Consider the following 26,490-nt stretch of genomic DNA (forward strand, 5'->3'; position numbering starts at 1 on the left):
CTGTTAAAGTGTTCAAAACTAAAGTTTAAGAAAATTTGACAGTTTGAGCTGAAACTTGAGAGTTATGTCCTTGCTAGGCAAGGGCTCTTCGTCTAGGTTGTTGGTTTTGCTCTCCACTAGAATATATGTAAGTGCCAGAGCATCAGAAGCAGTTAGTGTTCAAAACTAAAGTTTAAGGAGATTTGACAGTTTGAGTTGAAACTTGCTAGGCTAAGGGCTCTTCATCTAGGTTGTTGGTTCACTTCTCACTACAATGTCTGTAAGTACCATCGGCCGCTGTGTTTAGTTACCATTCCTAACATTATTTTCAGCCTTTTTGACATTGGTTTCACAATCTACAAAATGGGGAGCTCCTTGCCAAATGTCAAAAAGCTCCTACAAACAGCTTCAGCTGGAGAGAAGCAGGCCCTCAAACATCTGGGCATAGATCGTGGCTTTACATACGAGTGTCCGCCTCGCTTTAATCCAGCCACCACATGTAAAGAGGCCTTGCAAGAGCAACTAACAGACACTATCTTTTTTGCCGAGGTGGCCAATAGGCTGCACCTCGATTCTGCAGAAGAAGTAGCGAGAACAGCGATACAGCATATCATCCCAGCTACTTCTGTCTCTTTGACCATCTGCCAGACGTAGACAGCATCCTAAGTGGCCCGGACCTTGCCAAAGAGCTGTTGGACAACATCATCAAATTAACTCGGGCCACGCAGATCCTTCATCGGTTTGAAAAAGAAGGCAGCAACAAAGCAGCAGAAGACAGCAATGAAGCAGCAGAAGACAGCAACGCTTCCAATAGCGAAGGTTGCAGTGACGAGTACGATCTGGAAGGCTCTTTGTCTGAAAGCTGTTCCTCTTCGGAAGATCACCCTAAAAGGAAGCGCTCACCTTCACCACCAGTCAAGACTTCCCCGAAGAAGGCAAAGACACCCTCTGTTCCGAAGTCGTCACCAGGCACAGTGAGATCGCACCACAAGAAGTACACGTGCCCTGTGCCAAAGTGCTCATTCCACGGCAGTGACCTTCGTCGACATCTCCAAACCCACGTACGAAAACGTGACGTGGAAGAAAATGAAGTGGAGAAGATGTTGACCATCGTCCGTGCTGGCGCGCAGCAGCGTGGAAACCTGCAGACGAGGAAAGGCCGGCGACGTCAGAAGGGCAAGCGAAAGAACTGGTGCCCGGTACCTGGTTGCAACCAAGTCCTGTTAGATCTTGGACGCCACCTCTCGCATCGCAAAGTTCACGGGATACCTAAGGGCAGCAGAGAACACCAGCGATTAGTAAGAATGGCAAAATTTTACACTGGCCTTTCGGAGGTACAGGTTAGCCTTACCGCTGCACCTCCTGCCATCGTTCAGATAGCTCCAAAGGAAGCTGCGTCTCCCACCTCTGCGGCTGTCAGGAGCAACACCACTGCTGGTCCTACTGCAGCCTCTGCTTCTGCATCTGCCACTGCCTCTGCAGGTGCCAGCAGCAATGCCAAAGCTGGCCCTGATGCAGCCTCTGTCTCGGGATTCTCCACTGTCTCTGCAGGTGCCCATAACAATGCCCCTGCTGGCCCTGCTGCAGCCTCTGCTTCTGCATTGCCCGCTGCCTCTGCAGGTGCCAGTAGCAACGCCCCCACTGGCCCTGCTGCAGCTGTTTCCTCCGACGCTGCCACAGCAAATGTTCCCTTGCAGTCCCTGGGGTCTGACGCTGAGTCTGCTGCCTCCAGCGATGAGTCTGAGGACGATAAAGACCAACCCTCGGACACATCCCACCTAAGCGCGGTGCAGTATTTCACGGCAAGGAACCCGGGGACCAACAGGCACAAATGGCTTGTACTCTTTTACGATTACCAATCCAGACCGTCGGCAGGAGACAAAAAACAATCTGTCCGCCTCCAACACACCGCCTAGATGCGGATCCTTCCGGAGCAGATCGACCCGGAGGGAGACGACATCCTCTGCTTGCTGGACCACAAGGGAGATGCTGTCTGGAGATTGTGGGTCAAACCACATCTCACTGCAGGCACCAAAAAGCCAGACACGCTCATCTCCTATCTGACGTCCTACGAGAAGTTACTGCATTTCGTCGCCCACAAGAGATTTAACAAGAATGCTCCTGCCCTCCATCCGTTGCACATTGACCACTTCGCCACAGTACTCAAAGACCTCAAGGGCTGGCATTCGACGGTGGACAGCAAGAGCTACCACTTCAAGAACAAACGCATTCTCGACAAGACGGAGGGACTGCTAACCCTTGATGAACTGGCGCAGATAAAGAAGAGCCGCTGCTACAACGATGCCATCCGGTTGCTCGTGCTAGCTGGGAAGGGTAAGGAGCTGACCAACAGCGAATTCGTTCTCGTCAGAGAGTTCCTCCTTACCCGGTTCTCCTTAGACACTGGAACACGCCCCGGCCCCCTCAATAATGCCACAATGGAGGAGTACGAGAAGGGCAAGGTGGACAATGGCTGTAAGGTGATGCTGGTGGTAAAACACAAAAGAGCTAAGGACGGGCCTGCCATCTGCCCAATGCTGCCAGAACTTCACGAGTTCATGGAAGTGTACCGCCGCAACATCCACCCACACTTCGCCTGCCAGGACGAACAGGCACTCTTCGTCACCAACGAGGGCACTGGCTTCCGAGAGGGCAACATCGGCAGACGATTAACGTTTTTTGTCGAGAGGCGTGGGGTGAACTTGGCTGGGCACATGGCCTTTGTGGACATGCGCAAGTTGATAACAACGGAGATGCTCGACCGTTGCAGCCCCGAAGAACAGGCTATCCTGCAGCACGTACTTGCGCATAGCAAGAAAACATCACAGGAGTGGTATACCAGGCCAAACCTGACAACCACTGGAGTGCAGGCCGTGAACATCATTCAACGCCTCCTTGACCTGCAAGAAAAAGCCCATTTCCGGGGCAAAACAGCCAAGGGATCCCCAGACGAGAAGCCTCCCTTGCCGTCAGAACGCGCAATGCCAGCCACCTCCGACAGAGCCGCAGACTCGAAGGCCTCTACCAGTGTCATAGTGCCATCCAGCGATGCTTCTGGGCCATCCAGCCTCACTGCCATGCAGCGGGAGGAGCTTGAAGAGGTCTTTAGCGAAGAAATTGAGGGTGGGAAAACCATAACGATGCAGGAGGTCAGGAAGAGGGTCATTCGCGTCACCATTCTGTCCCCGCTTTGCATCACCACAGCCAGGTTGAAGCAAGCCACCAACTTTGTGAACTACCTGGCACGAAATACGTCAACCAGTACTCTGCCCGTTTCCAATGCAGATACCAGTGAAAAAGTGTCTCACTGGCTAAGTAACTTTGATGATCGATCAGCCCGGTCGCAGTCAGTAAGACGGGCAGCTTGGAAACCGGAGGAAACGGTCCTCTTCCAATGGATGTTCTCGAAATTCACATCGTTACCGTCCACCAAATCCATCAGAAAGATCTTGGACGACCACCCTCAGTTGAATGCGATCTTGAAGCATGATGGCTGGGAGCGAGTCTACAACAAGATTAAGAACCTCTTCAAAACCAGGAAGTAATCGCTCGTCTGTGACCCAGTGACACAGCATCTCCGGTTAAAGTTTGCCTCATTGAGGATGAAGGAGGTGCTGTGCTCTTCATTGGTGCCACCGTTGTGTTTCCTGGAGCCTGATGGCTTGTAGCGAGTTTGCAAGAAGACGAAGAACCTGTTCAAAAGCAGGAGGTAATCGCCCCATGACACTGCATCTCCAGTTAAAGTTTGCCTCATTGAGGATGAAGGAGATGCTGTGCTCTTCATTGGCGCCACTGTTGTGTTTCCTGAAAAAACAAAACAATCACAAAAAAAGGTTGAAATTCCTAATATAGTTCAACCAAGCTGAGCTTCTGTAAAATATCATTGTAAATAGAATTGTAACATATGGCAAACTAAAGTATTTTTATTTATTGTAAATAGTATTGTATATAGAATTGTAAATATTTTAACTGTACATAAAACTGTAAATATTGTAAATATTTCCTGGCGACAATGAGTCGGGCTGGTGACCCGATGATACCCTCCGGGGACTGAGCAGTTTGTCAGAGATCAAACGCGAGCTGAGTAGCCAACCCCCGGGGAGTGCCCCACAAACACGCTCAGTCTCTGGGTAGTACTCTTGCCGTTTGATACGGCAAGGGGGGGACTGGGAAACCATCATTACATTTTTTCCTCTCACAGTAGTCCTACCTTGTCGTGGTTGAGAGGCTTGTGTGCCTTCATGAACCAAAGACCTGTACAGGTCTGAAGGGGAGAGGCCGGACTAAAGGGGCTACATCTTTGTGCACATCTGTTATGACTGCTGTCGCGTTTTCTTGCATCTTCTTTGTCCCACTGTGTTTAATTGCAGGCAATTTTCTCCTGAAGGGATGATTAACCCCTCCAGCTTTCAGCCAGAGCTCCGTCTGCTAACCTTAGCCACAAGGCCAGGCTACCCAGGGTGCACCACGAGGAGGTGGAGTTGGCTTTGGGTGTGAGAGGCGATTAGACAGACCGGGGCTTACAAACTGCCCAGAAAGCCTAACGGACGTCCTGTCCGCAAGTTGCGCATCAACACCCTCTTGTACCCCAAAAATAATTAAAAACTTAGACTGTAAAGACACTAGATGTTCCCGTGGGGCACTCCTCGGAGATTGGCTACTCCAACTCGTGTTTGATCCCTGACGGGAGACATAAAGCGGCGAGCCTAAGTCTAAAGCAACGATGACGTATTTACATGGCTGTTTTTACAGAGGTTAAAATATATACAATGTTTTGTACAGTGACATTTACAAAAAATAAGTCTTAAGTTAATATCTTCTATTTGACAATTCTAGTTACAAAGGTATTTACAAAAATTCAACTTTGTTGAATTGAAACTATTTACAATAATGTGATTTTTTTGGTCTATGTATTGTTTTTTTTGGCTATTTTTTTTACATACACTAATATGAACGTCTATTTACAAAATTTATTTACAAAGAGAATGTATGGGCGTATGACGTACGTATGATGCGTATGGTAATGCATGGTGCATGCATGTCTAAAATGAATGTGAACATCTGTGTTGGGATGGCAGACGCCCTGTTTGGGTGCTGACATCCACCGGCCTGTACTGCGTGACAGGGCAGAACAGGTGGATGCCAACCCTGACGCTGACCATCCCCGTACCGTCTGTCTGTGTCGTCGCGTCTGTCAGAGTAACTCGTTGTGGAACGGTCAACGTCGAGGAGTGGGTGGAGGTGGGGCGGGAATAATTTTATATGGTTTAGTTAAAAACATATAATTGTATTGTATTTACAAATTTATCCTTTCCAAAATCTCAACCTCAGGTTTACTCTTTAAATATTCTTAAAATTTTGCACATTTCAGCCTTGATATTCTTCTAAAATATATTCATATAAAATAAAAAGAGTGTATTATTTTCTTTTCAATTGAGACATGGACAGATAATAATAGGATTTGTCCTCGAGAAATGCAAATGATCCCCAGCCTTGACTGTATGGTTGATTTTACATGACCAATTCATTCATACAAGTCTTTTTGTGAAATTGTGAATACCTTGGCTACAGGATTTTTTTTTTGCAAATATCCTTCCTAAATATTTTTTCAATTTATCAAAAGATCTGTCATTTGCTTTAAGAGTTAACATTGTTAAATCATTAAAAACAAAATCAAAATTCACATTTCTCAAGGAAAAATCTTATTACCAGCTGTCCATGTTCTGACATTTTATATACAAGGCAGGCCACCATATCAATTCAACCTCCCTTGTGGCTCTACCTTCCCCATGTCCAACTATCAGGGAGGTCTTCGATGACGGACATTACCTTTTGACCCCATGCTCATGTACTCTCTTCTTCACATGAGCAATTTCGACCTCAGCAGAAAGGGGGTATTCCTTTTACCTTCATCTGCGGGGTTGTTCCCACAAAACAGCATGGCCTGGTCAAATGACACCTCCCCTTCATCCAGGGCTTCCAGGAAGTTATCAAAGTCAAAGAGTTTGTAAGAATTTTTTTCTGTGAGACTCTGGTAGCTCGGCTGGGACTTGTGGCAAACCAGTCTCACACTATTCACTTGTGCTTTCATTGAGCCAATGAAGTATGCAAAGTACTTTTTGGTACTTGGTGGCTATCAATTTTCACCCATCTCCGTGGAAAAAAAACAAAAACAAAATATTCAATATGTTCACAAACAATATGATTTTGTTACTTATAGTAATATTAAATACCAGGTCAAAAAGCAATCCCTGCAATTTTTTAATGGAGAACAGCTTAATTTGAAACCCTTAAGGGCCATTCAGTATTTGCACTGTAGCACAAGGCTGCATTGACAGGACAAATTAGTGTTATAACTACGATTATTAAAGTTTTTGTAAGGGAAAGAAGCTAAATTTAGACCCTTCCAAGGCCTTTATTTGACTTGTCATGCAAAGCTTGTGTATGTTGCATGAGAACACAAACATTGTGGCAGTTTTATGGGATGAGTTATTATTTTCCATTTGACTTCAGTATCACGCAAGGCAATGTAATTACTCCCATGCAAAGAAAAGGAATACGTGATTGAACATTGCAGACACAGGTCTTCTCTACTGTGTCATTGAACTGCTGCTGGCTTAATGATTCCATTCTCCCCAAACACCCCATCCCACCTCCCCCTTAAAAAAAAAGCTTGCAACTTCTGTTATGATTTGATCTCATTTAAAAAATATCATTTAGTTTACCTGGTAGTTGAGGATGAGATGTGGAACTCATTCGTTCAATAATACCATCCAGCCACATCTGGTATCCCCCTTTGCTTTCTTGGTCGAGGTCTTCCCGTGGAATAGGGAGAGATGCTAGTACTCCTTCCTGATCGAAGAATTCCGGAATAACTGTGTCCTCACTTATGTCCTCATGCCTCTCTCAAACATGCTTCTCAAAGGAATAAAAAGTTTTGAACACCTTTATACATCAAGGGCATTTCGTCGCGTAACTCGACATATCGCTTCTCGAGTGAAACACTGATTGTGTAACTGTGTTTACTCCAGTTATAGTTTGCAGTTTATTCACCTTATTGCTGATTGGTTGCCCCTTCTAATACAATAGTTCTTAATCATTGGGCACTTGCAGTTTTGTTTGCCGTGTTAAAGCTAAGAGAAAAACCAGGAACATTTGAGAACTCCGATATATTATCATTGCCAGAAGGCCAATAGTCTGGTATCAAGAACGAAGCTGGAAAACTCTACACTTTGGAGTTAAAAATAAATTGACAGGCTTAATTCGAGATAGAAAGGCAAGGCAAACCTATGTGACTCTCTGGCTTTGTGCAAGATTTGACAATTTCCGTTGTCAAGATGGTTTGACTTCCGTTTTCGGCCGATCACCAGGGGACAACAACAAAGCAAGCTAAGAAGCCAAGATTTCTGAATCAAAGTTAATCCTCGAGCAATAGGAGAGGCAGGAGTTGATAGCCTCCCCCCAAAAACAAACAAACAAAAAATTGCGAAGGGCATTTATTTAAATAGTTAATTGTAATACTAAACTACTGCAAAAAATCTCTCAAACTCATCCCCCACAAGCCAGTTGATTTCACCCAACCTAACTTACCTAAGACTGCGGCCCCAGTTACAAAAAGTATGCCAATACCTGTGAAATCATTTTTCGTTAGGACATGTCCAACATAGGTCAATTGAAAGAGGGTAGATATCGCTCTCGCCCACATTCCAAGCAAGAAAAAAAAAGCAGAAGCAAGATTGAGAAAAAAGGCGAATGGAAGAGAAAAGAAGAAAGAAGCGAGAGGAGAAATGGGCGAAAAATCAAGCGCCTTTTGTTGGGAAGACTCCTGAAGAAGACGCTGTCCATATTGAAATCCATGCAAAAGAGTCTAATGAGGATGGAAAAACTGTGGCCAGCAAAAGGATACAACAACTGATTATCCCCAATGAAAGTTATCGTCAGAGTATTCAGGATGAGGTCAGTGTCAGTAAAAGGAGGAAGGTGGAAACTATCAACGAAGGTGAACGTGCAAGGCCAGATGGTTTCATTTCTAAAAATAAGTTATCAGTGAAAAGCAGGCCCTGGACGCTGGTACTCTTACCAGGGGGAAGAAATTGCTTTCACTGGCAAAGCTGAAGAAATGACCAGAGGTTTCCACACAAAGTCATCCCTTTGTCTTCACGAAATCTTAGGGTTGGGAAGAATGCAGAGGATTGAAGAAAGCCAGAGGCTGTCAAAGAACTTGATACGTCTCTGCTGGTCAAAGTAAAGGAAAGTCCTATCAGTTCTAGAACATTTGGAAACGTCTTGTCCGATACTGCGGCATGAAGGCAGTAGTCAAGGAGATCAAATGCATGGTGCATCAAGTACAAGTGAATTTAAAGGATGCAAGCAAGAGGTGCTGCACGAGGGAAGAATGCTGCGCATGCTGGGAGATCACCCAAACCTGCCGGTTCTTTTTGGTGTAATGCCTCAGAGAGAACCTTACACCCTTGTAATGCAGTTCCATGGGACAGGGGAAGAGGGTATTACCCTCCACAAAGTAGCAAAAGAAAGAACTTTCAATAAGCAGTTAATGGCAAAAGTGTTTACATTCATGACAGGGGAATTGTGCACAATGATGTAAAGTCCAACAATGTTATTATTCAGTGAGAAGGCGAACATCATCGTCTCATGATTATCGACTTGGAAAGAGCGAGGAGATCGTGAAATTGAATGCCTACAAGAGAAGTGCAGATTACCTGGCACCAGAAGTCAGGGAAGGAAAAAAGCAAAGCCCAGCCAGCGATATCTTCTCATTTGGAAGAATGTTACAGTTGTCTGTTTCCAGTAGAAGCTTTTCTCATCTATTCACCGAAATTATTTGCATCGTGACTTCCGTTATTTGCATTGTGACCATCCTGAGGACAGGCCTTCCGCAAATCACATTGTTTCAACTCTTAGAAATGTTGTTCCAATCTCAGAAAACTAGTACGATAACCACTGAATATTAATCTTTTTGTTGTGGACTATGGGATTTGCATGGAGGTTTACTCCTTTGAAACTTAATTTCAGGCTGTAATGATTGCAGAGCCACCAGAACTGCATTTAAAAGTTCCCAAATAAAATGTAATTAGTGTGCTGGATATTTTGCATAAGTTACTGGGTATATATAATCAATATATTGGTAGACTAAAAAGTCGTTGCTGATGCGTGACACTTGGTTAAAAACGATTGAAGTGATACTGGATGTATAAATATCGGAAAGTGTCAAATATGTTCATGAAAACACAGACGTTTCGGGTATATGACCCTTCTTCAGTGTTAAAAAAACTGTTAAAACACGCAGTAGATTTATAACTATATTAGATGGGTGCACGCACATAGAAAAATTGCGCGTGCATTGTTTAAATGTAGCTGAAGTTTATGTTTAGTCCATGCAGCTGCACTGTTCCTAGCCGAAAAATCAGCCTCATCTCCTGTTGTTTTCGCTGGATGTTGGTGCCACTACACAAACGCGTACCATGCACCTGGACATCTGTGATACTTTGGCCCGTAGAGTTGAAAGGTTGGGCCACAGGAAATTCAGGAGTGTTCTTGCGTATGCTTCGCAAATGCTCACCAAATCGACTTCTAAGGCTTTGCCCGGTTTCACCGATGTAGAGATGAGAGCATCTGTGGCAGGATATGCAATACACGAGATTTTCCGACATACATGTAAAATGTTCTCGAATGGTAAGGTGCATTTAGGACCTGGTATCATGGTGAGAGGATTGATGTACTCACAGGTGTTGCAACGAGAGCGTTGACATGCACATGACCCAGGCTGCTCAGTTGAGGAGTTGTTGGTGGAGCGTACCAGCATGTTTCGTAGGCTGAGGTCGCACTTGTATGCCACAAAAGGTGCTCGTGGGAAGATGTCACACGTTTGCAGATCCATTGATAGAATGCAAAAGTTCTGAATTAGATACCGTTTAATTTGGGTGTTAAAGGGGTGGTATGTGAGGACCACAGGCACTCTATCAACTGTTCTTTCACCTTTCACTGTTTGGACCCGTTCAGAGTGTCTGAACGACGGATGGTTGTTACCCTACACAGATCATGCTCGAGGGAAGTCCAGGAAGGGTAGTTCCGTGTCAGTAATACTGGATGTGAATTGAAGTGCTGGGTGGAAGTTAGAAATGATGTGAATGAAGGCTTCCGGCATGACGTTGCTCCAACAATGTCATCAATGTACCTTTTGTGCAGCTGAGGTATGATCCGGTGTACTACTCGCGAATTTGTTGTTCTACATGTCCAACGAACAAGCAGCTGGGACAATTCCTCACTGTTGAGACATGTTGCAAATCATACAATAACATTTTGTTTGCACATAGTTCTAGTTTTCACACATTTTGATTCGTGTAAATAATGCTATTCCTTGTTCTAGAAATGACGTTTTCAATACGATCCCTTTGGTCAAAGCACCACAAGGGACATCTTTTCCTTTGGAATAATGCTAGGATCTTACGTTTCTAATAGAAGTTTCAAAGCATTCTTTACTGAAGTAATTCAGACCAATTCATGGCACGACTTCACAGCATGCCACGATCAGGCCGTCTGCATGCAAAGTTGTTTGTGCACTGAACAAAATTATTTAGATTGTGTACAATTAAAACAGCTCTGCTGGGTGAATAGTAGCTTTGAAAGCGCTTTTAACTGTTGTTGTGTGTTTTAGCTCAAAATAAAATGCATGCTGCGAGTGTTGAAAAAGGTAACCAGAGATCAAATTCACTTATGCTGAGTAGTTAATTCAATTTCACATGTTTGTGTAATTTCGAGATATAATTACATATGGCATCTGTAGCAACGATGGCTTCCAACAGTGAACAGAGAAGTCTCCTATGCGGGTCCTCATGTTACCTTAGCTCAGTTATCATGCCTTGACTATCAAACAACATTCCCATCCTGCCATTTTAATGGTGTTCCATTAGGTTTGCATAACCTGTATGCATTCGTCTGGTGAATTTGAATCCCCAAATCACTCAATATTACCAAGTTCCCATGTAGATGTTCCTACATTTTCCGTTTTGTTGTTTGATACAATCATTCAACCTGCTTTCAGGCAGAAATCCCCAGTAATTAGCAATAACAAATAAGCCGCCATCTTCAATTGCTCCGTGTCTGTTATTTGCATATTGTCCAGCAAAAGTCTTTGCACACAGGGTAGGGGTAGAGTGGGGATTATTTCTGAAAGAAAAAGTGTTAGAATTTTTCCAATATCTCGATGTTCTAATTCAGGGTCTCCGTTCTTAGGTAAAGCAATAAAATGTTACACACTAACAAGGTCTTTGTGCCTTAAAATTCAAACAAAGAAAAGTAACTCTGTTTAAAGCTCTGAAATCCCGAACCTCACCCCCATGTGAAATATGTTGTAATGCAACGGTCTCAGATAAACATCTTCAGTCAAAATAGAGGCCTTTCAAATGTCTTCAAAATGGAAACCCGAAAGTCACACATGGAATAACGCTTTAGCAGGTACTACTGGCTTAATCAAACGACACAAATAACACAGATAGAATGATACATCCAATAATACCTACATGGGACTTGAGACAGTAATTGTTTTTCTTCAAAGTCGAATATGAGTACTGACAAGATATGCAGGGAAAGAATCAGTTTGCAAAATTCAGGATACAACAAACTGAAGTAGGTGAACATGTCATTTTTATGCATATGTCATTTATACTGCTTGGTAATGCTGACGTTTCGAACTGAAGTATTAAATGCCGATATGCTGATGATACTTTTGGTCACGCACTTGGTAGCTGCTGGCATGATTTGGTGTCTTTTGTGAACGATTTTGAATAATTTTTTGACGAGTGCCTAATCATTTGCCCAAACTAAACTTTACATATATTGAAAGACCTATCCTAGTATAGTTAGAATCTAAAATCTTGTGGAATTCTGAGACATGACACATGGTCGAAATGACAATTCTTTTCACCGACTAACTAACTCAATTTTGGAGAACACTCTGGTTTTGTTTACCATCAAATAATTAGATTAATCCAATATTCTTGAAATTGTCCTTCTTCAGACAAGGAATAGTTCTGCAATAAGCTGTTTGTATCACAACTTTTCTGCGCTCAATGGTTGCAAAATGAAAATTGAATGAATGGTTGATTTTCAGCCGATTTTCAGCCCAGTTGGGAATCGCTAAATTGCATGAAATTGAGTCTGAAGGTTAAATCGAAAATGTTGTTTTTCTTGGAAAGACAAAGCTATTTCAAGGAAAAAACTACAGCCTGTTTGCACTCATGCTAGGGGCTAGCTATATGCAAAAGACGAGAATTTGAATTTTCTAGCCTTGCCAAAGAAATTTGATTCTACTCTGTCACCGCACTGAGGGCTCACGTGAGATAGCGTTGTGCCTGCGCAAACTCAGTGTGTTGCCGCCTTTGAAAGCGAACGGTGTTATATTATCAGGTAGCAATAATTTGCTTCTTGAGATGAAGGAAAAAAGTACTAAAGTCAATACACGAGAACAAAGAATGACTAAAGAGCATTCGGGGAGAAAGAGGAAGCTAGACCCGATGGAGAATATCCTCTCTACATCCGAAAACATAAAGGACCAACAGAGAGTGGAGCCATAAATGGCGCCTCTCGTGTTTCTGCTGATATGCAGCTCATGTTGACAGTTATGCAAGAAAGATTTGATAGTCTGAACCAAACACTATCAGCAACGTCTACCAGTACGGCTAGTGCCATTGCTGAGGCGTTTGAGATGTTTAAAGGAGAGTTAGAAATTGCTCCCAAAAAGGAAAGTGTGCTAGAGAGCGTGGGAACACAAGACCACAAGGTTGGTGAACCACCCGCAAAGAAGCGCTGTGAACAACTACCGGAAAAGTCTGATGAGGAAATATTGGAGAAATCCCCAGAAATTGAAATGCTTATCAATAGAGCCCCTCATGCCTCTAATGAAGGAAAGAGTGGGGTATTAAAAAGCCTAAAACAAAGATCTCTTGAAAGAAAAAATGATTGCTGAGGTTGACTGCGAGCTTGCGAGTGTAATTGATTCAATGCTCAAGAATGGGCTATCTGAAGAAAAGTTTCAGGACAAGATGAATAAATATCATTGCCCAAAAAACTGCCAAAACCTACTAATCAAGCAGTCTGGGATAATTTGAGCCCAGCAGTACGCTCACAAGATGTGAAATTGCAGAAAGTGCAAACTTCCTTGTTCAATTGTCATAGCCATGTGCCTTGACAACTGCGGTAAACAAGTTGCCCGGAAATCTGTCCTCAATTCCCTCGGGGAATGAAATACTCCTGGAAGCCACTGATGCTTTTGCCCTGATAGCTAATGCAAATTTGGAGTGGAGAGGCGTCAAGAGCTGATGAAGCCAGACTTAAATAGTGATTACAAACATTTATGTCCATCTTCCTTGTCTGTTACTATCACCGACCAACTGTTTGGTGATGATTTAGCAAAGGAAGTGAAAGAGTTGACTGAAGTCAACCATGTTGGAAAGAAAGTTGTGACAAATCATGGGTCAGCACAGAGATCACGCTAAGACCCCAGAAACACGAGGAATTTCAGCAACTATGATTCAGAGACATGGAAATCGTAGCAGGAGGCCTTTTTTAGGCTATCGAAACAACGATCGACAGTCTACCAACCCCAACCAGACAAGGAAACCAAAACAAGGGAAACCGAAACAAAGGCCACAGCTACAGACCCTGTTAACACAAATGATGTTGAGGTAAGAGCTCATTCCCTATTTGTGTCTAATGACAACATAGGTGGACGATTGAAACAGTTTTTTCCCAGTGGCACTGTTTAACTTCAGATCAGTTTATTCTTGATAGTGTGCAACACTACAAAATAGAATTTGCCCAACTCCCTGAACAGGAGTCTGTGCCACAGGAAATAAATTTTACCCCTCAAGAACAGATTATCATTGAGGAGGAAATTTCAAAACTCTTAAAAAAGGGTGTTATTACAGAAGCAAGTCACTGTAGAGGAGAATACATTTCTACCATATTTATTAGAGCTAAAAAAGATGGTGGACATAGGTTGATACTTAACTTAAAAAAGCTCAATGCATATGTTGAGTACCATCATTTTAAGATGGACACATTGCGATCAGCTATAAGGCTCACGAAGCCAAACTGCTATATGGCATCTGTTGACTTGCGTGATGCATATTATTCAATACCCATTGATGAGGAATACCAAAAAATTCCTCAGATTCCAATGGAAGGGAAAACTGTTTCAATTCACCTGTTTACCAAATGGACTTTCTAGTGCACCGCAATTGTTCACAAAGGTGTTAAACCCTGTTTATGCAACCCTGACATGTAAAGGGCATTTGAATGTCGGATACATTGATGATTTGTATTTACAGGGAGATACTGTGCGAGAATGCCATGATAACATCACTGACACAACTGATTTATTTGTTAAGCTGGGGTTTGTTATTCACCCCCTTAAATCAGTCTTACAACCTACACAAGTCCTTATATTTCTAGGATTTGTTCTTAACTCAGTGAATATGACAGTTAGCTTAACACCAGAGAAGGTGAATCACATAAAAGAAAAATGTTTTGACCTTCTTTGCAAGGTACATATGACAATTCATGACCTTGCAGAGGTAATTGGCCTGCTTGTGTCCAGCTTTCCAGGTGTATTGCATGGACCCCCTTTTTATAGACATCTTTAGAATGATAAAACAACTGCCCTAAGAGAGTGCAAAGGGAACTACTCTGCTCATATGACACTATCTGCAGAAAGCCAACAGGAATTACAGTGGTGGTATGACAATATAGATAACGCTGATTATAAGATCTGTATACCTACTTCCCAGATCAACATCACTTTGTACTCTGATGCCTCAAATGATGGCTGGGGTGCATTGATGGGTACATCAAAAACAGGGGGTAGATGTAAGGAGGAAGAAACCCTGCAACATATAAATTGTCTGGGATTAATGGCTGTTTTATATGCCTTAAAAGCCTTCTGCAGGAAGGAGCACTCTACACATTCAGGTTTATTCTGACAACACCACTGTGGTAAACTATATTAACTCTATGGGGGGTACACACTCCATGGAGTGCCATTCTGTTGCTAAGAACATTTGGCAATTTTGCATGGACAGACAGATATGGTTATCTGCAGCTCATATCCCAGGGAAAGAAAATATCCATGCAGACAGAGAGTCCAGGATTTTCAGTGATAATAAAGAGTGGATGCTTTCACCTCGCTTATTTTGCAAGATCATTGACATATAGGGGAAACCCACCATAGACCTTTTTGCTTCTAGGCTAAACAAGCAATTAGATTGTTATGCATCCTGGAAACCAAACCCAGAAGCAACTTATGTGGATGCTTTTTCAATCACTTGGGGTAATCATTTGTTCTATGCTTTCCCTCCATTTAGTTTGATTGCACAATGTCTACAGAAAATAGCGATGGAGAAATCAGAGGGCATCATAATTGTTCCTATGTGGGGAAACTCCGCCATGGTACTCACAACTATTACGCATGATAACGGATGTTCCAAGGACTCTGCCACAAAAGTCAGACACTCTTCAAATGCCAGCAAGGAAGGAAATCACACATCCTCTAGTCAAGAAAATGACCATGATGGTCTGCGGAGTATCAGGTGATCCCTTGAAACACAGGGAATTTCAAGACGAGCTTTGGACATCATCTTACAGTCATGGAGGAAGGGAACACGTAAACAGTATGTTTCATACATCAAGTGCTGGACCAAGTATTGTCATAGCCAAAATGTCAGTTGGGTTGATCCCTCTATTTCCCAAGCTTTAGATTTCCTTGTCGAGTTATATGACCAAGGTCTTGGTCACAGTGTTTTGAATACAGCACGATCGGCTCTCTCCTGTATACTAAAACCTGTAAATGGCATTAGATTTGGTCCTCATCCTACAGTCACAAGATTTCTGAAAGGAGTCTTCGAATCCAGACCAACAGTATCAAGATACACAGAAACATGGGATGTAGGAACAGTCCTGAGACATCTAAAGCCAGTTTGTGCTCTGTACCTTTAGACCAGATAATGTCAGCTGCTGGTTGGTCTTCAGCCACCACTTTTGCTAGGTTTTACAACAAGCCATTTGATGTAAACAGTGGTTTTGCTGACAGCATTTTGTCACTTAAATAATTAACTAATAAACCACCTCGCATATGGTTCAAATGGTTTCATGTGTGCAGTTGCTTTGAAGTTTCACGTGAGCCCTCAGTGCAGTGAGAGAATAGAATTCAACAATTAAACAAGACTTACCTGTAAGTTGAAGTTTGATTAGAATTCTATCTGTCACCAAGCACTGAGGGATTATGTGTCCGCCCTAGGTTTTTCATGCCCAACCCCTTTGTGGCTTGGTGCTGGATTTTCCACTGCACACATGGCAAGTGCTTTAAAAACTGAGTTCACGCAGGCGCAATGCTATCTCACGTAATCCCTCAGTGCTTGGTGACAGATAGAATTCTAATCAAACTTCAACTTACAGGTAAGTCTTGTTTAATTGTTGAATTTTGTTTGATTTTTGTGGGAATTTGCTCTTAAGAGATTTTTTCCTACAGGCTATATTGATATAAGTTTCTTTCGTTTGGCGTAAACCTCATGCTTAAGGTTGTAATTGTTGATGTTCTGATCCATTTTGTTACTGTTGCAACAGTGTCTTAAGTATTATTAAAAGACTGATTACAAAGATTATAACTTTATTTTGGGTAGGTTGTAGTTGCAAATCCACAATTCATTCTCAAAAACAGGTCAGATCCACATACACTTCTAAACCTTCCCACTATTAACTAAATGGAAAATATACGAGCAATAAATAAACAAAGGAGTTTCAAACACTGATTTGGCTAAAACTTACATTCTGTAGGAACTTGTGGAAAATAGGAACATGGCGAATTGTTTTCCTCCCTATATGAGGCACAGGCTTCCCAACACTTGAATAAGAAATCGTTTAAAACGGGACAATAATTGATAACAAGGTAACCATTTCTTTCATCTAGTTTCGGTTTTATTTGGTTTGGTTTGGTTTGGTTCGGTTTGGTTTGGTTCAGTTTGGTTTTGTTCGGTTTGGTTTGGTTTGGTTTTGTTTGGTTTTGGTTCATTTTGTCAACTACAGCAAGCCAAGTATAAATAACCCCATGAAGTGAGAACTGGACATTGGACATGCCTTTTGCAGATTCTTGTACGATGAGTGGCTATACGACAAGAACGGTTATCTCCACGGGACAAAAACACAAATTTTGGTGACCTTAAGAAATAATTAGAAGGAACCTGAAAGCTGTTCTTAATCTTTCGTTGTCTTTAATATGACAATAAACTTCATAAAGGTTCAATGAAACTTTAATCGGTCTTTAATTAACCTTAAGTTAAACTTTAAAAACTAAAAAATTTAGGTTGCCATTATGCGATCTTTTTTTAATTCCAAAACGGACCTTAAGGTTTTGTACCTTAAAGGAAGAGTTAAAGTAAACTAAAATCCATATAATCTCTTTTGACATCTTAAATTAGAACATCAAAGTTGGTAAACATAGTCGAACTTTAATCAATCTTTAATTAACTTTTAGTGAACCTTAAACAAAGCAGATATTGTCCCACTAAACTTCACAGCTCGTGACTTCCGATAGAGAATTACAGACCCTGTGTTCGTGCTCGATGAAGCTAAAGGTTATGTTTATTGTGCTCATTGTGATGATGTCGTATCACGTTCAACCTACGAAAGACACGAAAGGAAAAGGTACTCGGTTTTATCCAATAGCACCAGGCAATCTACAGTAGAGTCTTGCAATTTAGATTCTGGAACATCAAGTTCGCCAGACGATGAAGGTTAGTAATTTTAGATTCGTTTAGATCTCCTGGATATGTTTGAAGCAGCTTCGCATTTTAGCGGGTGTGTTAAGTCTCCAAAAAATGCCTCCTTTTGAAACCTACAGAAAGAAACCTTGATGAGAAAACAATGCCTTCACCTCCCCTCTACCGGGACTAAATGAATCATTCTGGGGACCGATGGCGTAGATGTCTGTAGTAGCCAAAATGACCTTAAAACTTGATTTAAACCCCCTTCCATTTAATTGTTTTACATATATAAATTCGGAGTTACTGATCAGGAGCCACGGTTTGATCACTGTTTTCATCATTCTGTACTCGTTTCAGTCCGAAGACGACAACCAAAATGATACAGCTGCGGGTGGTAGCAACAGTGATGATCACCAAAGTGACAAGAAGTCAAGTTCCGATTGTGAGTCTGAAGAAATCTGGAACGGGGTACTACCCAAGATGTTGTCCAGAGACATAGAAAGTGCCCCGCCACTTCCCGAGTTTCAGCACCAGCAGACATCATTACAGAACGTGAATTCACTGATCTTTTGGTTTGTTTATTTTCTGCTTATCTGGCAAGCGACTTGCCATCTGAGTGATAATGGAATGGCTTGGTTGCTTCGGTTCCTCGTCTCATGGCTCAAGGTTCTGGGCATAAAAGAGAAGATAATATTGAGCTTCTCTGGATCACTCTACCTCGTCAGACAATTCCTGAATTTTGATAGAGATAACTCTAATAAGTTTGTGGTTTGCCCCAAGTGTACAAAGCTGTATAAATACAATTCCTGCCTTACGATGGTGAACAATCGACAAGTTGCCAAAACATGTAGCAACACTTATTTTTCCAGAGGGAGGAAAATGGGATTCCGGATTTGATCAAAATCTGTGGAGGTCCCGTACTAATGATGACCATCGTCGACAAGCTGTCAAAATTGCTAAGTGCAAAACAAAAGCCCAGCAAAATTTGCTGGGTCAAAAAAGTGGTATCACGCACTATAGCATCTTACTTGATCTTGACTACTTCGACGTTATAAGATTTTGCCCTGTTGATCCAATGCACAATCTTTTTCTTGGGACAGCGAAAAAGATGTTCCATCTGAGGAACGACATGAAATTATTTTCCCCGAGTCAACTGAAAGACATTGAGGACAGAATCAAATCATTAGAAGTACCTGGTGACATCGGTAGGCTCCCAACCCAAATAACCAGTAATTCAGGTTCATATACGGCTGAACAATGGAAAAATTGGACACCAATATACTCTATTTATTGCCTTAAAGGTATCTTACTGGAGGATCATTTCAGATGCTGGCAAACGTTTGTTTTACCTTGTAAATACTTCTGCCAGTCGGCTATTTCCAAAACCAACCTGAACATTGCCGACGGTTTGATCCTGAAGTTCTGCAAGTCAGTCGAAAATTTGTACGGCAAGCATGTCATTACACCAAATATGCATCTGCATAACCATTTGAAAGAGGTCATACTTGACCATGGACCGGTTACGAGTTTTTGGTGCTTTAGTTTCGAAAGCTTCAATGGTATTTTGGGCAGCACACAGACAAACAAAAGATCTGTGGAACTACAGCTCATGAGGCAATTTCTAATGTCAAGGTATTTGAAAGATATGACGCTACCCACAATGTATCAAGATGAGTTTCTGCATTTATGTTTACCAACAAGTTTGGGAAGCAACGAGGGTGAAGAAATGTCCCCTTCAGACTGGTCCACAGATCACAAGTTTAATAACATTGTGTCAGCTGCATCACCAGATGGCAAAATCAGTTTACCAAACATGTACGCAAACAGAGATATTGTACCAAGTGATCTTGTGGAAAGCATACACAAGTATGGCTCTATAAAGATTTGGTCTACCACCTTGGGTCTAAATTGCAACCAAGAGGGATACGGTGAGGCCAAATTTTAGCATCCTGGCCTGCAAATAATGGTCAAGTCCTGAAAGAAACACTCTGTGTGTCTGCTGGCACTGCACAGGATTACTTTCGCCATTCAATTAAGCTGGGAAATGATCATCTCACACACTACTTTGCTTGCATAAGATGGTATGTACCCGACGAGGACACAAATAGCTATGGGAATCCTGTCAAAGTTTTCAAAAACAAGTTGCAGTCGGGAGGACCATGTTCATTTATGCTTGTTCAAAGATTCTTTTCCAGATTTGCTACTGCCAAATTTGAACAAGAGGGGGAAAAAAAAATTGCTGTGTCTCTGATCATCAGAAATGTTCATTTATAGAAATCAGTTTAATGAACTGCAATCTAGTGAAAAAGTATATGATTGCCGTTCATTAAGTTGAGCATTAATTATTGCTTGCACCCGTGATCACGATAGAAATTAAGAGTCTCTTGTTCGATTGTCAATCCAAAACAGAATTTCTACAACTTTGTTATTACAGTGGCCCTCGTGGTATTGTAAATATCTTTATATGCAATCAGTCATGGCCCATATATATAAGCAGTATATAAGCACATATAAGCCTGTATATAAGCAGTAAATTCAGAATTTAAGTGAACCCTGTACATACATACATACATACATACATACATACATATATTTTTGATGAGGCAGGTCTGCATCTGGCAACCCAGAGGGCTGGTGTGGACCTGCCATAAAATATATACCTAAAAACTAAAATCTAAAATTATTAAAAATACATCGTTAGGATTCAAAAGCTACTAAAAGATAATTTAAAATGACTTAAAATTTACATTTCTATTAAAATTAAGTATAAAAAGAGTGTTTTAAAAATATAAAAATGCATTATTCTTAGATTTAATAAGGCACGCCTCTTTCTCGAACTGTATTTGGTCTAATGTTTTTGAGGCTAGTTTAAGTTTTTCTTTAAAAAGCTGAAGAGAAGTAATGTTTCTTATGAATTTTGGGATGGAATTCCACACTATAGGGCCTCTATACCTTATGCTATTTCTTCCGAGTTCACTATGATAACATGCTAGCGAGAAGTCATTCGAGCACCTTAATTTGTAACTAGTCTCATTTGTGTAGGTTCCAAGTAGGACCGTAAGCTGCTCCGGTAGAATATCATTATGCACCTGATACATTATCGATGCGAGCCTCCGCTTGTAGATGTAACTCAATGGCTTCCATTTAGCCCCTTTAAGGGCGTCACAATCAGGAGTTCCACTAGGGAGTTTATGGATTAGTTTTGCAGCTTTTATGTGTAAATGCTCTAGGTCATTAAATGAAGACAATGAACAGGATCCCCATACGGCAATGCAGTAGGTTATGCTTGGAACAATGCCTTTGTAATAGATTTCTTCAAGAACACAGGTAGGCCGTCCTTTCATAGACTTTAGGAATTTTAGTTTTCCTCCAAATTTAGAGTGGAGCATTTTAATTTGAGGTTTCCAGTTCAAGTTGTGGTCGATTACAACACCCAAGCAGGTAGATTTGGAGGTGAAATATATGTATGAGTTGCCAAACATCAGTGGTCTCATAGGGCCGACAAATGCGTGTTTGCAGATTAACATTGCTTCCGTCTTGCCAGTGTGAACAGTCAAGCGATTTTGGTCGCACCAGCTTTTAAAATCAATTAATATTCGGTTTAACGCATCCACTATTTCTTCAACCTCCTTCCCAATGTAATACACGGTGGTCTTGTCGGCAAACATATGAATAAATCCGGTTGCGGACGAGTTGGGTAAATCATTTGCATAAATTGCAAAAAGTCTAGGACCTAGGAGGGAACCTTGAGGGACCCCAATATTGACTGGTCGCAGCCCAGATCTTACTCCATTTACAGTGGCAAATTGGCATCTATTTGAGAGGTAACTTACGATCCACTCGTGGAAACCACCTGATATTCCTGCAGCTGATAATTTGAGTTGAAGGATGTTGTGGTCGACAGTGTCAAAAGCTTTTTTGAAATCAATAAATAGTACTCCGACTTTGTGGCCAGTATCAATTGCCTTTTTCCATGTTTCAGTGAGATAGACGAGTAATGATTCAGTGGAGATTCCTTTCTTGAACCCCCATTGGTTTGAGTGGACAAGGCTATGCATCTCGAGATGATTGTCTAGAGAGTCGCAAACAATACTCTCTAAGATTTTGCTGTTTAAATTTAGCATTGTCAGAGGTCTATAGTTCGCACAATCTGACTTGGACCCCTTCTTGAAAACTGGGATTACTTCTCCAATTTTCCAGTTACTCGGGTGGAGGCCGCGTTGAATACTGTTCTTAAATATACTGAAGAGACCTTCAAAGAGGGTGTCGCCTGCCTCCGCCATTTCACGTGACGTTATTTTGTCAGGACCCCCTGTTTTTTGTTTTATCCGAGAGAGTTTCAGCTTAACGTGTTTTTCGGACAGGCCAATTTGGTTTATGGTGGGTGTTATACGATAAATGGTCTCGAATGGCTGAGCAGTCATGGCATCGTGGTCAAACTTTTCAGCAAGCTGAGTTCCAATGCTTGCAAAGTAATCATTCATAGCTTCGGCCTTGTCGAAATCGTTTGTTAGGATGTTATTATCCCTGTCATAGACTGGTGGAATTGGTTTTCTCGTGCCGATGCCTTGTGCATTCTTTACCACTTGCCAGAATTTCTTGCTATTGTCGGTGTCAGCAAATTGTTCCCTCCAGTATGAAATTTTCGCATTATGGATCAATTTCTTTACACGGTTCCTAGCGGCTTTATACGAGCTCCAGGTTGTTGGATCTTTGTTAACTTTAAAGAGCTTTAGCGGCCGGTAACGGTTGTTTTGTTCGTTCTTTATCTCGTTAGTTATCCACAGCAATTTGTTTTCTCTCTTTCTGACTTTCCTGGTTGAGATGTGGTTAGACGCAATTTCCTGGTAGATGTGTTGCCATGCCCATACTTGATCCTCTAGGTCATCAAAAATCTCGCATACACTCCAAGGGGCACATTCGATGTCGTTTTTAAATTTTTGCTGGTCGAATTTCTTGTAGTTGTTTACGGTTTTCGTTACGAATGGATTTTTCTTCTTTCTCATTCGCAAATTTGCATAGACAAAACTGTGATCAGATATTCCCAGGTGGGCGACTCCAGCTGTTGTGATGCTCTCCGCATGGCTAACAATTATCAGGTCGATTAATGTTTGTGCTTTGTCAGATATTCTGGTCGGTTCTTTTATGACACATTTTAAGCCATAAGTGTTTAATATGCGTGTTAGGCACCTACCGAGGTGAGATTCGACACCTTCTTGCCTTTTTAGAGACAAATCAGAATTTAAATTGCCCATGATTACTATGTTTTTTTGCGTAGACCAAACCTCCTCTAACATGACATTAAACGTATTGTAGAAGGAGAGATCAAGCAGTGGTCTGTACACACAAGCAAATAGCCATGATTGCGATTGGCTTCGTACATTTATCCAAACACCTTCGATGGTATGAGGGACTTGCATTCTAACCTCTTGGTAGGCTGACAAAGAATCTTTGTAGTACATTAAAACACCACCGCCATTTCTATCGCGATCTTTCCGGATTGTGAAGTAACCCTCAATTCTGATTTCATCATCAGTAATGTCGTTCGCCAACTTGGTCTCAGTTACAGCTAGAACGTCCAGGCTAGCGTTTAGCAGTAACATGCGAATCTCGGGTAGTTCTCCCTTTAGGCTGTTAACATTGATGTGGCCTATTTTCAGACCAGGATGATCTGAGAGGCAGTTGTTGATCGATGAGAATACATCGGAAGGTTGGGATTTGGGGCTGCTGGCACTGAAAGCCGCGGTTTGCCAAGTACACTGTCGACAAATCCAGCTAATTGTGTTCTCTTTGATGCGAATAAAATCACTTGGTTTAACATTTCCACACTTCATATGGTAAATGCACCCACAGTTCGAACACGTAAGCGATCGGTGATTTATTGCTATCGTTCTTAAGCATTTCTGGCAGCTCGGTTTTGGTAAGGGTCCAGGGTTTCGACAAATGTCTCCACTGATAATTAATCTACGTAGTTGGAATGTAGAATCGGTGTTGGGATAGCGGCTGACCCGGAGACCAAAGTATCTCTTTACTTTAAGTCGCATGAAATCAACATGGCCTCCGCTCGTTAGAGTAAACTTACTTAGCAGTGGGTTGTTTCGTGTTGGTTCTTGTCCTGGAGCTCCTGATATGATCACATTGCGATGACCAGGTACATTTGGGACACGAAGATCTCTTCTGAGATTAAAAATACTCGAGAAGAGCGACAGAGAAACTAAAAGAACCATGGATAGTTTCAAGGCACGTCCGCCTGCCATTATGCAGTTAGTATCAGCATCCATTCATCCTGTTACATGAACTGTGTGAATCAAAACTACAAACAAAAAATATATACAATCATGCATCTCGAAATTGCAAATAGTCATGGGGAAAAGCTAATCAGATAAGAAAAAATCAGCAAGCCACAACGGTAATTATCATTTGTTTTCCTGTGCTTTTGGTTATTCTTTGATTTGGCTCTAATTGGTGGATACATGTACACAATTGACATGTCAATTGGCAAGTCACATGTTTCAAAATGTTTCGATTTGCTCATTTACCCAAAAGATTTCTATTTCAAATAGAAGTTGCCAAGCCTCAATGAATTTCCTTGAGATGCCTGAAAAAGATGGAAGAAAAATGAATAGTTTTGTAACACCCACTGGCAAATAGCACTAAACATCACGATCAAACATTGTGTAATCTAAATATTTAAATAAGTTCTAGTTTTAAATACAACACTAACGAGATGTGTTTTAAGAACCAAAGTCACTTGGTGTGAATGTGGTCTCCAGTGTGCATGCCCAAGTGAAAAATGCCATCAAGCACTCACAAATGTACTAGCTAGCAAAACTGATCATTGCATTGGTTTGAATGTGGTCACTCATCTTGACACAATTACATGTAAAGATCTGGCACAAATGCCGTCACTCACAAAATGAACCAAGTATCAAGATCTCACATTGTGAAACCCTTAATCAGTAAATTGTACTGTAATTTGCAACACAACGAAGCTGCCAAACTCTTGATTTGCATGCCAATTAGGAATGTGGTCACTCTATTACAGTCCAATTAAGCTTTACAATCTCTCAGTCACTGGCAAATACATGTAGTACTAACCATCAAAATCAAACATGTGTAATCTAAATTCAACAGTTCTATTTTTGAATAAAACACCGAAAAGTGTTTTAAGAACCAAAGTCACTTGGTGTAAATGTGGTCTCCAGTGTGCATGGCTAAGTCAAAATGCCATCACACACTCACAAAATGTACTAGCTATCAAGGTCTGACAATATGAAATTAACCAACACCATAACATTAAACAAAACAAACACAGGCCAAAACTGATCATTGAGTTGGTTTGAATGTGGTCACTCGTCTTGATACAATTAAGCATAAAGATCTGGCACAAATGCTGTCACTCACAAAATGTACCAAGTATCAAGATCTCACATTGTGAAACCCTCAAGCTATAAATTGTATTATTATAACACAAGAAAGCTGCAAAAATCTTGATTTGCATGCCAATTAGGAATGTGGTCACTCTATTACAGTCCAATTAAGCTTTACCATCTCTCAGTTACTGGCAAATACATGTACATGTAGTACTAACCGTCAAGATCAAACATTGTGTAATCTAAATTAATAAGTTCTATTTTTGAATAAAACAATGAAATGTGTTTTAAGAACCAAAGTCACTTGGTGTGAATGTGGTCTCCAGTGTGCATGGCCAGGGCAAAATGCCATCACGCACTCACAAAATGTACTAGCTATCAAGGTCTGACAATACAAAATTAACGGCCAACTCCATTACAGCAAAGAAAACAAACACAGGTTAAAACTGATCATCACCTTGGTTCAAATGTCGTCACTCGTCTTGATGCAATTAAGCGTAAAGATCTGGCACCAATGCTGTCACTCACAAAATGTACCAAGTATCAAGATCTTACATTGTGAAACCCTTAATTAATTAATCAATAAATTGTATTGTTATAACACAAGAAAGCTGCCAAACTCTTGATTTGCATGCCAATTACGAATGTGGTCACTCTATTACAGTCCAATTAAGCTTTACCATCTCTCAGTCACTGGCAAAGACATGTAGTACTAACCATCAAGATCAAACATTGTGTAATCTAAATTAAAAAGTTCCATTTTTGAATAAAACAATGAAATGTGTTTTAAGAAACAAAGTCACTTGGTGTGAATGTGGTCTCCAGTGTGCATGGCCAAGTCAAAATGCCATCACCTCACTCACAAAATGTACTAGCTATCAAGGTGTGACAACATGAAAACAATAACATTAAACAAAACAAACACAGGCCAAAACTGATCATTGCCTTGGTTCAAATGTGGTCACTTGTCTCAATACAATTAAGCGTAAAGATCTGGCACAAATGCCGTCACTCACAAAATGTACCAAGTATCAAGATCTCGCATTGTGAAACCCTAATCAATAAATTGTATTGTTATAACACAAGAAAGCTGCAAAAATCTTGATTTGCATGCCAATTAGGAATGTGATCACGTATTACATGTACCATGCAATTAAGCTCTACAATCTGTCAGCCCCTTACAAATAGTACCAAATATCAAGATCTACAGCTGTGGTATTGTTTTCTATATAAACAAATGCTGTTACTCGTGAAATGTACCATTATTGAGATCTTACCTCGTGAAACCCTAATTATCAACAAATCCTACTTTGACAAGTAAAAACAAATGATATAATCTCCCGATGTTTCGGCAACCTCATGAC

At 41.4% G+C, this 26,490-nt stretch overlaps 3 protein-coding genes and 1 pseudogene across 3 annotated transcripts in view; 3 read left to right on the plus strand and 1 right to left on the minus strand.

The window, feature by feature from the left end:
- Positions 1-1,895: 1,895 nt before the first annotated feature.
- The window catches only part of LOC145500997 (uncharacterized), a 383,300-nt gene continuing 358,705 nt past the window's right edge, over positions 1,896-26,490 (plus strand). The window contains exon 1 of the mRNA XM_081480569.1: positions 1,896-4,871. Coding sequence (XP_081336695.1) covers positions 1,896-3,524 — 1,629 coding nt within the window. The 3' untranslated portion in view covers positions 3,525-4,871. The remainder of the gene's footprint in view (positions 4,872-26,490) is intronic.
- On the plus strand, positions 6,275-17,717 carry LOC145501070 (uncharacterized; annotated as a pseudogene).
- Positions 17,809-20,496, plus strand: LOC145501078 (uncharacterized). The gene has a single exon (XM_081480637.1). The coding sequence runs from the start codon at positions 18,829-18,831 to the stop codon at positions 19,696-19,698; it is 870 nt and encodes a 289-aa protein (XP_081336763.1). The 5' UTR covers positions 17,809-18,828; the 3' UTR covers positions 19,699-20,496.
- Positions 20,534-24,010, minus strand: LOC145501576 (uncharacterized). Its single transcript, XM_081481023.1, has one exon. It carries the CDS (start codon positions 24,008-24,010, stop codon positions 20,534-20,536), a length of 3,477 nt encoding a protein of 1,158 aa, XP_081337149.1.

This window comes from Orbicella franksi, chromosome 10, assembly GCF_964199315.1.
Source record: "Orbicella franksi chromosome 10, jaOrbFran1.1, whole genome shotgun sequence".
Classification (NCBI taxonomy): Eukaryota; Metazoa; Cnidaria; class Anthozoa; order Scleractinia; family Merulinidae; genus Orbicella; species Orbicella franksi.

Coding starts and splice junctions, on each gene's coding strand:
- LOC145501078 (XM_081480637.1), top strand. CDS start 18,829: ATGCACAATCTTTTTCTTGGGACAGCGAAAAAGATGTTCCATCTGAGG.
- LOC145501576 (XM_081481023.1), bottom strand. CDS start 24,010: ATGGCAGGCGGACGTGCCTTGAAACTATCCATGGTTCTTTTAGTTTCT.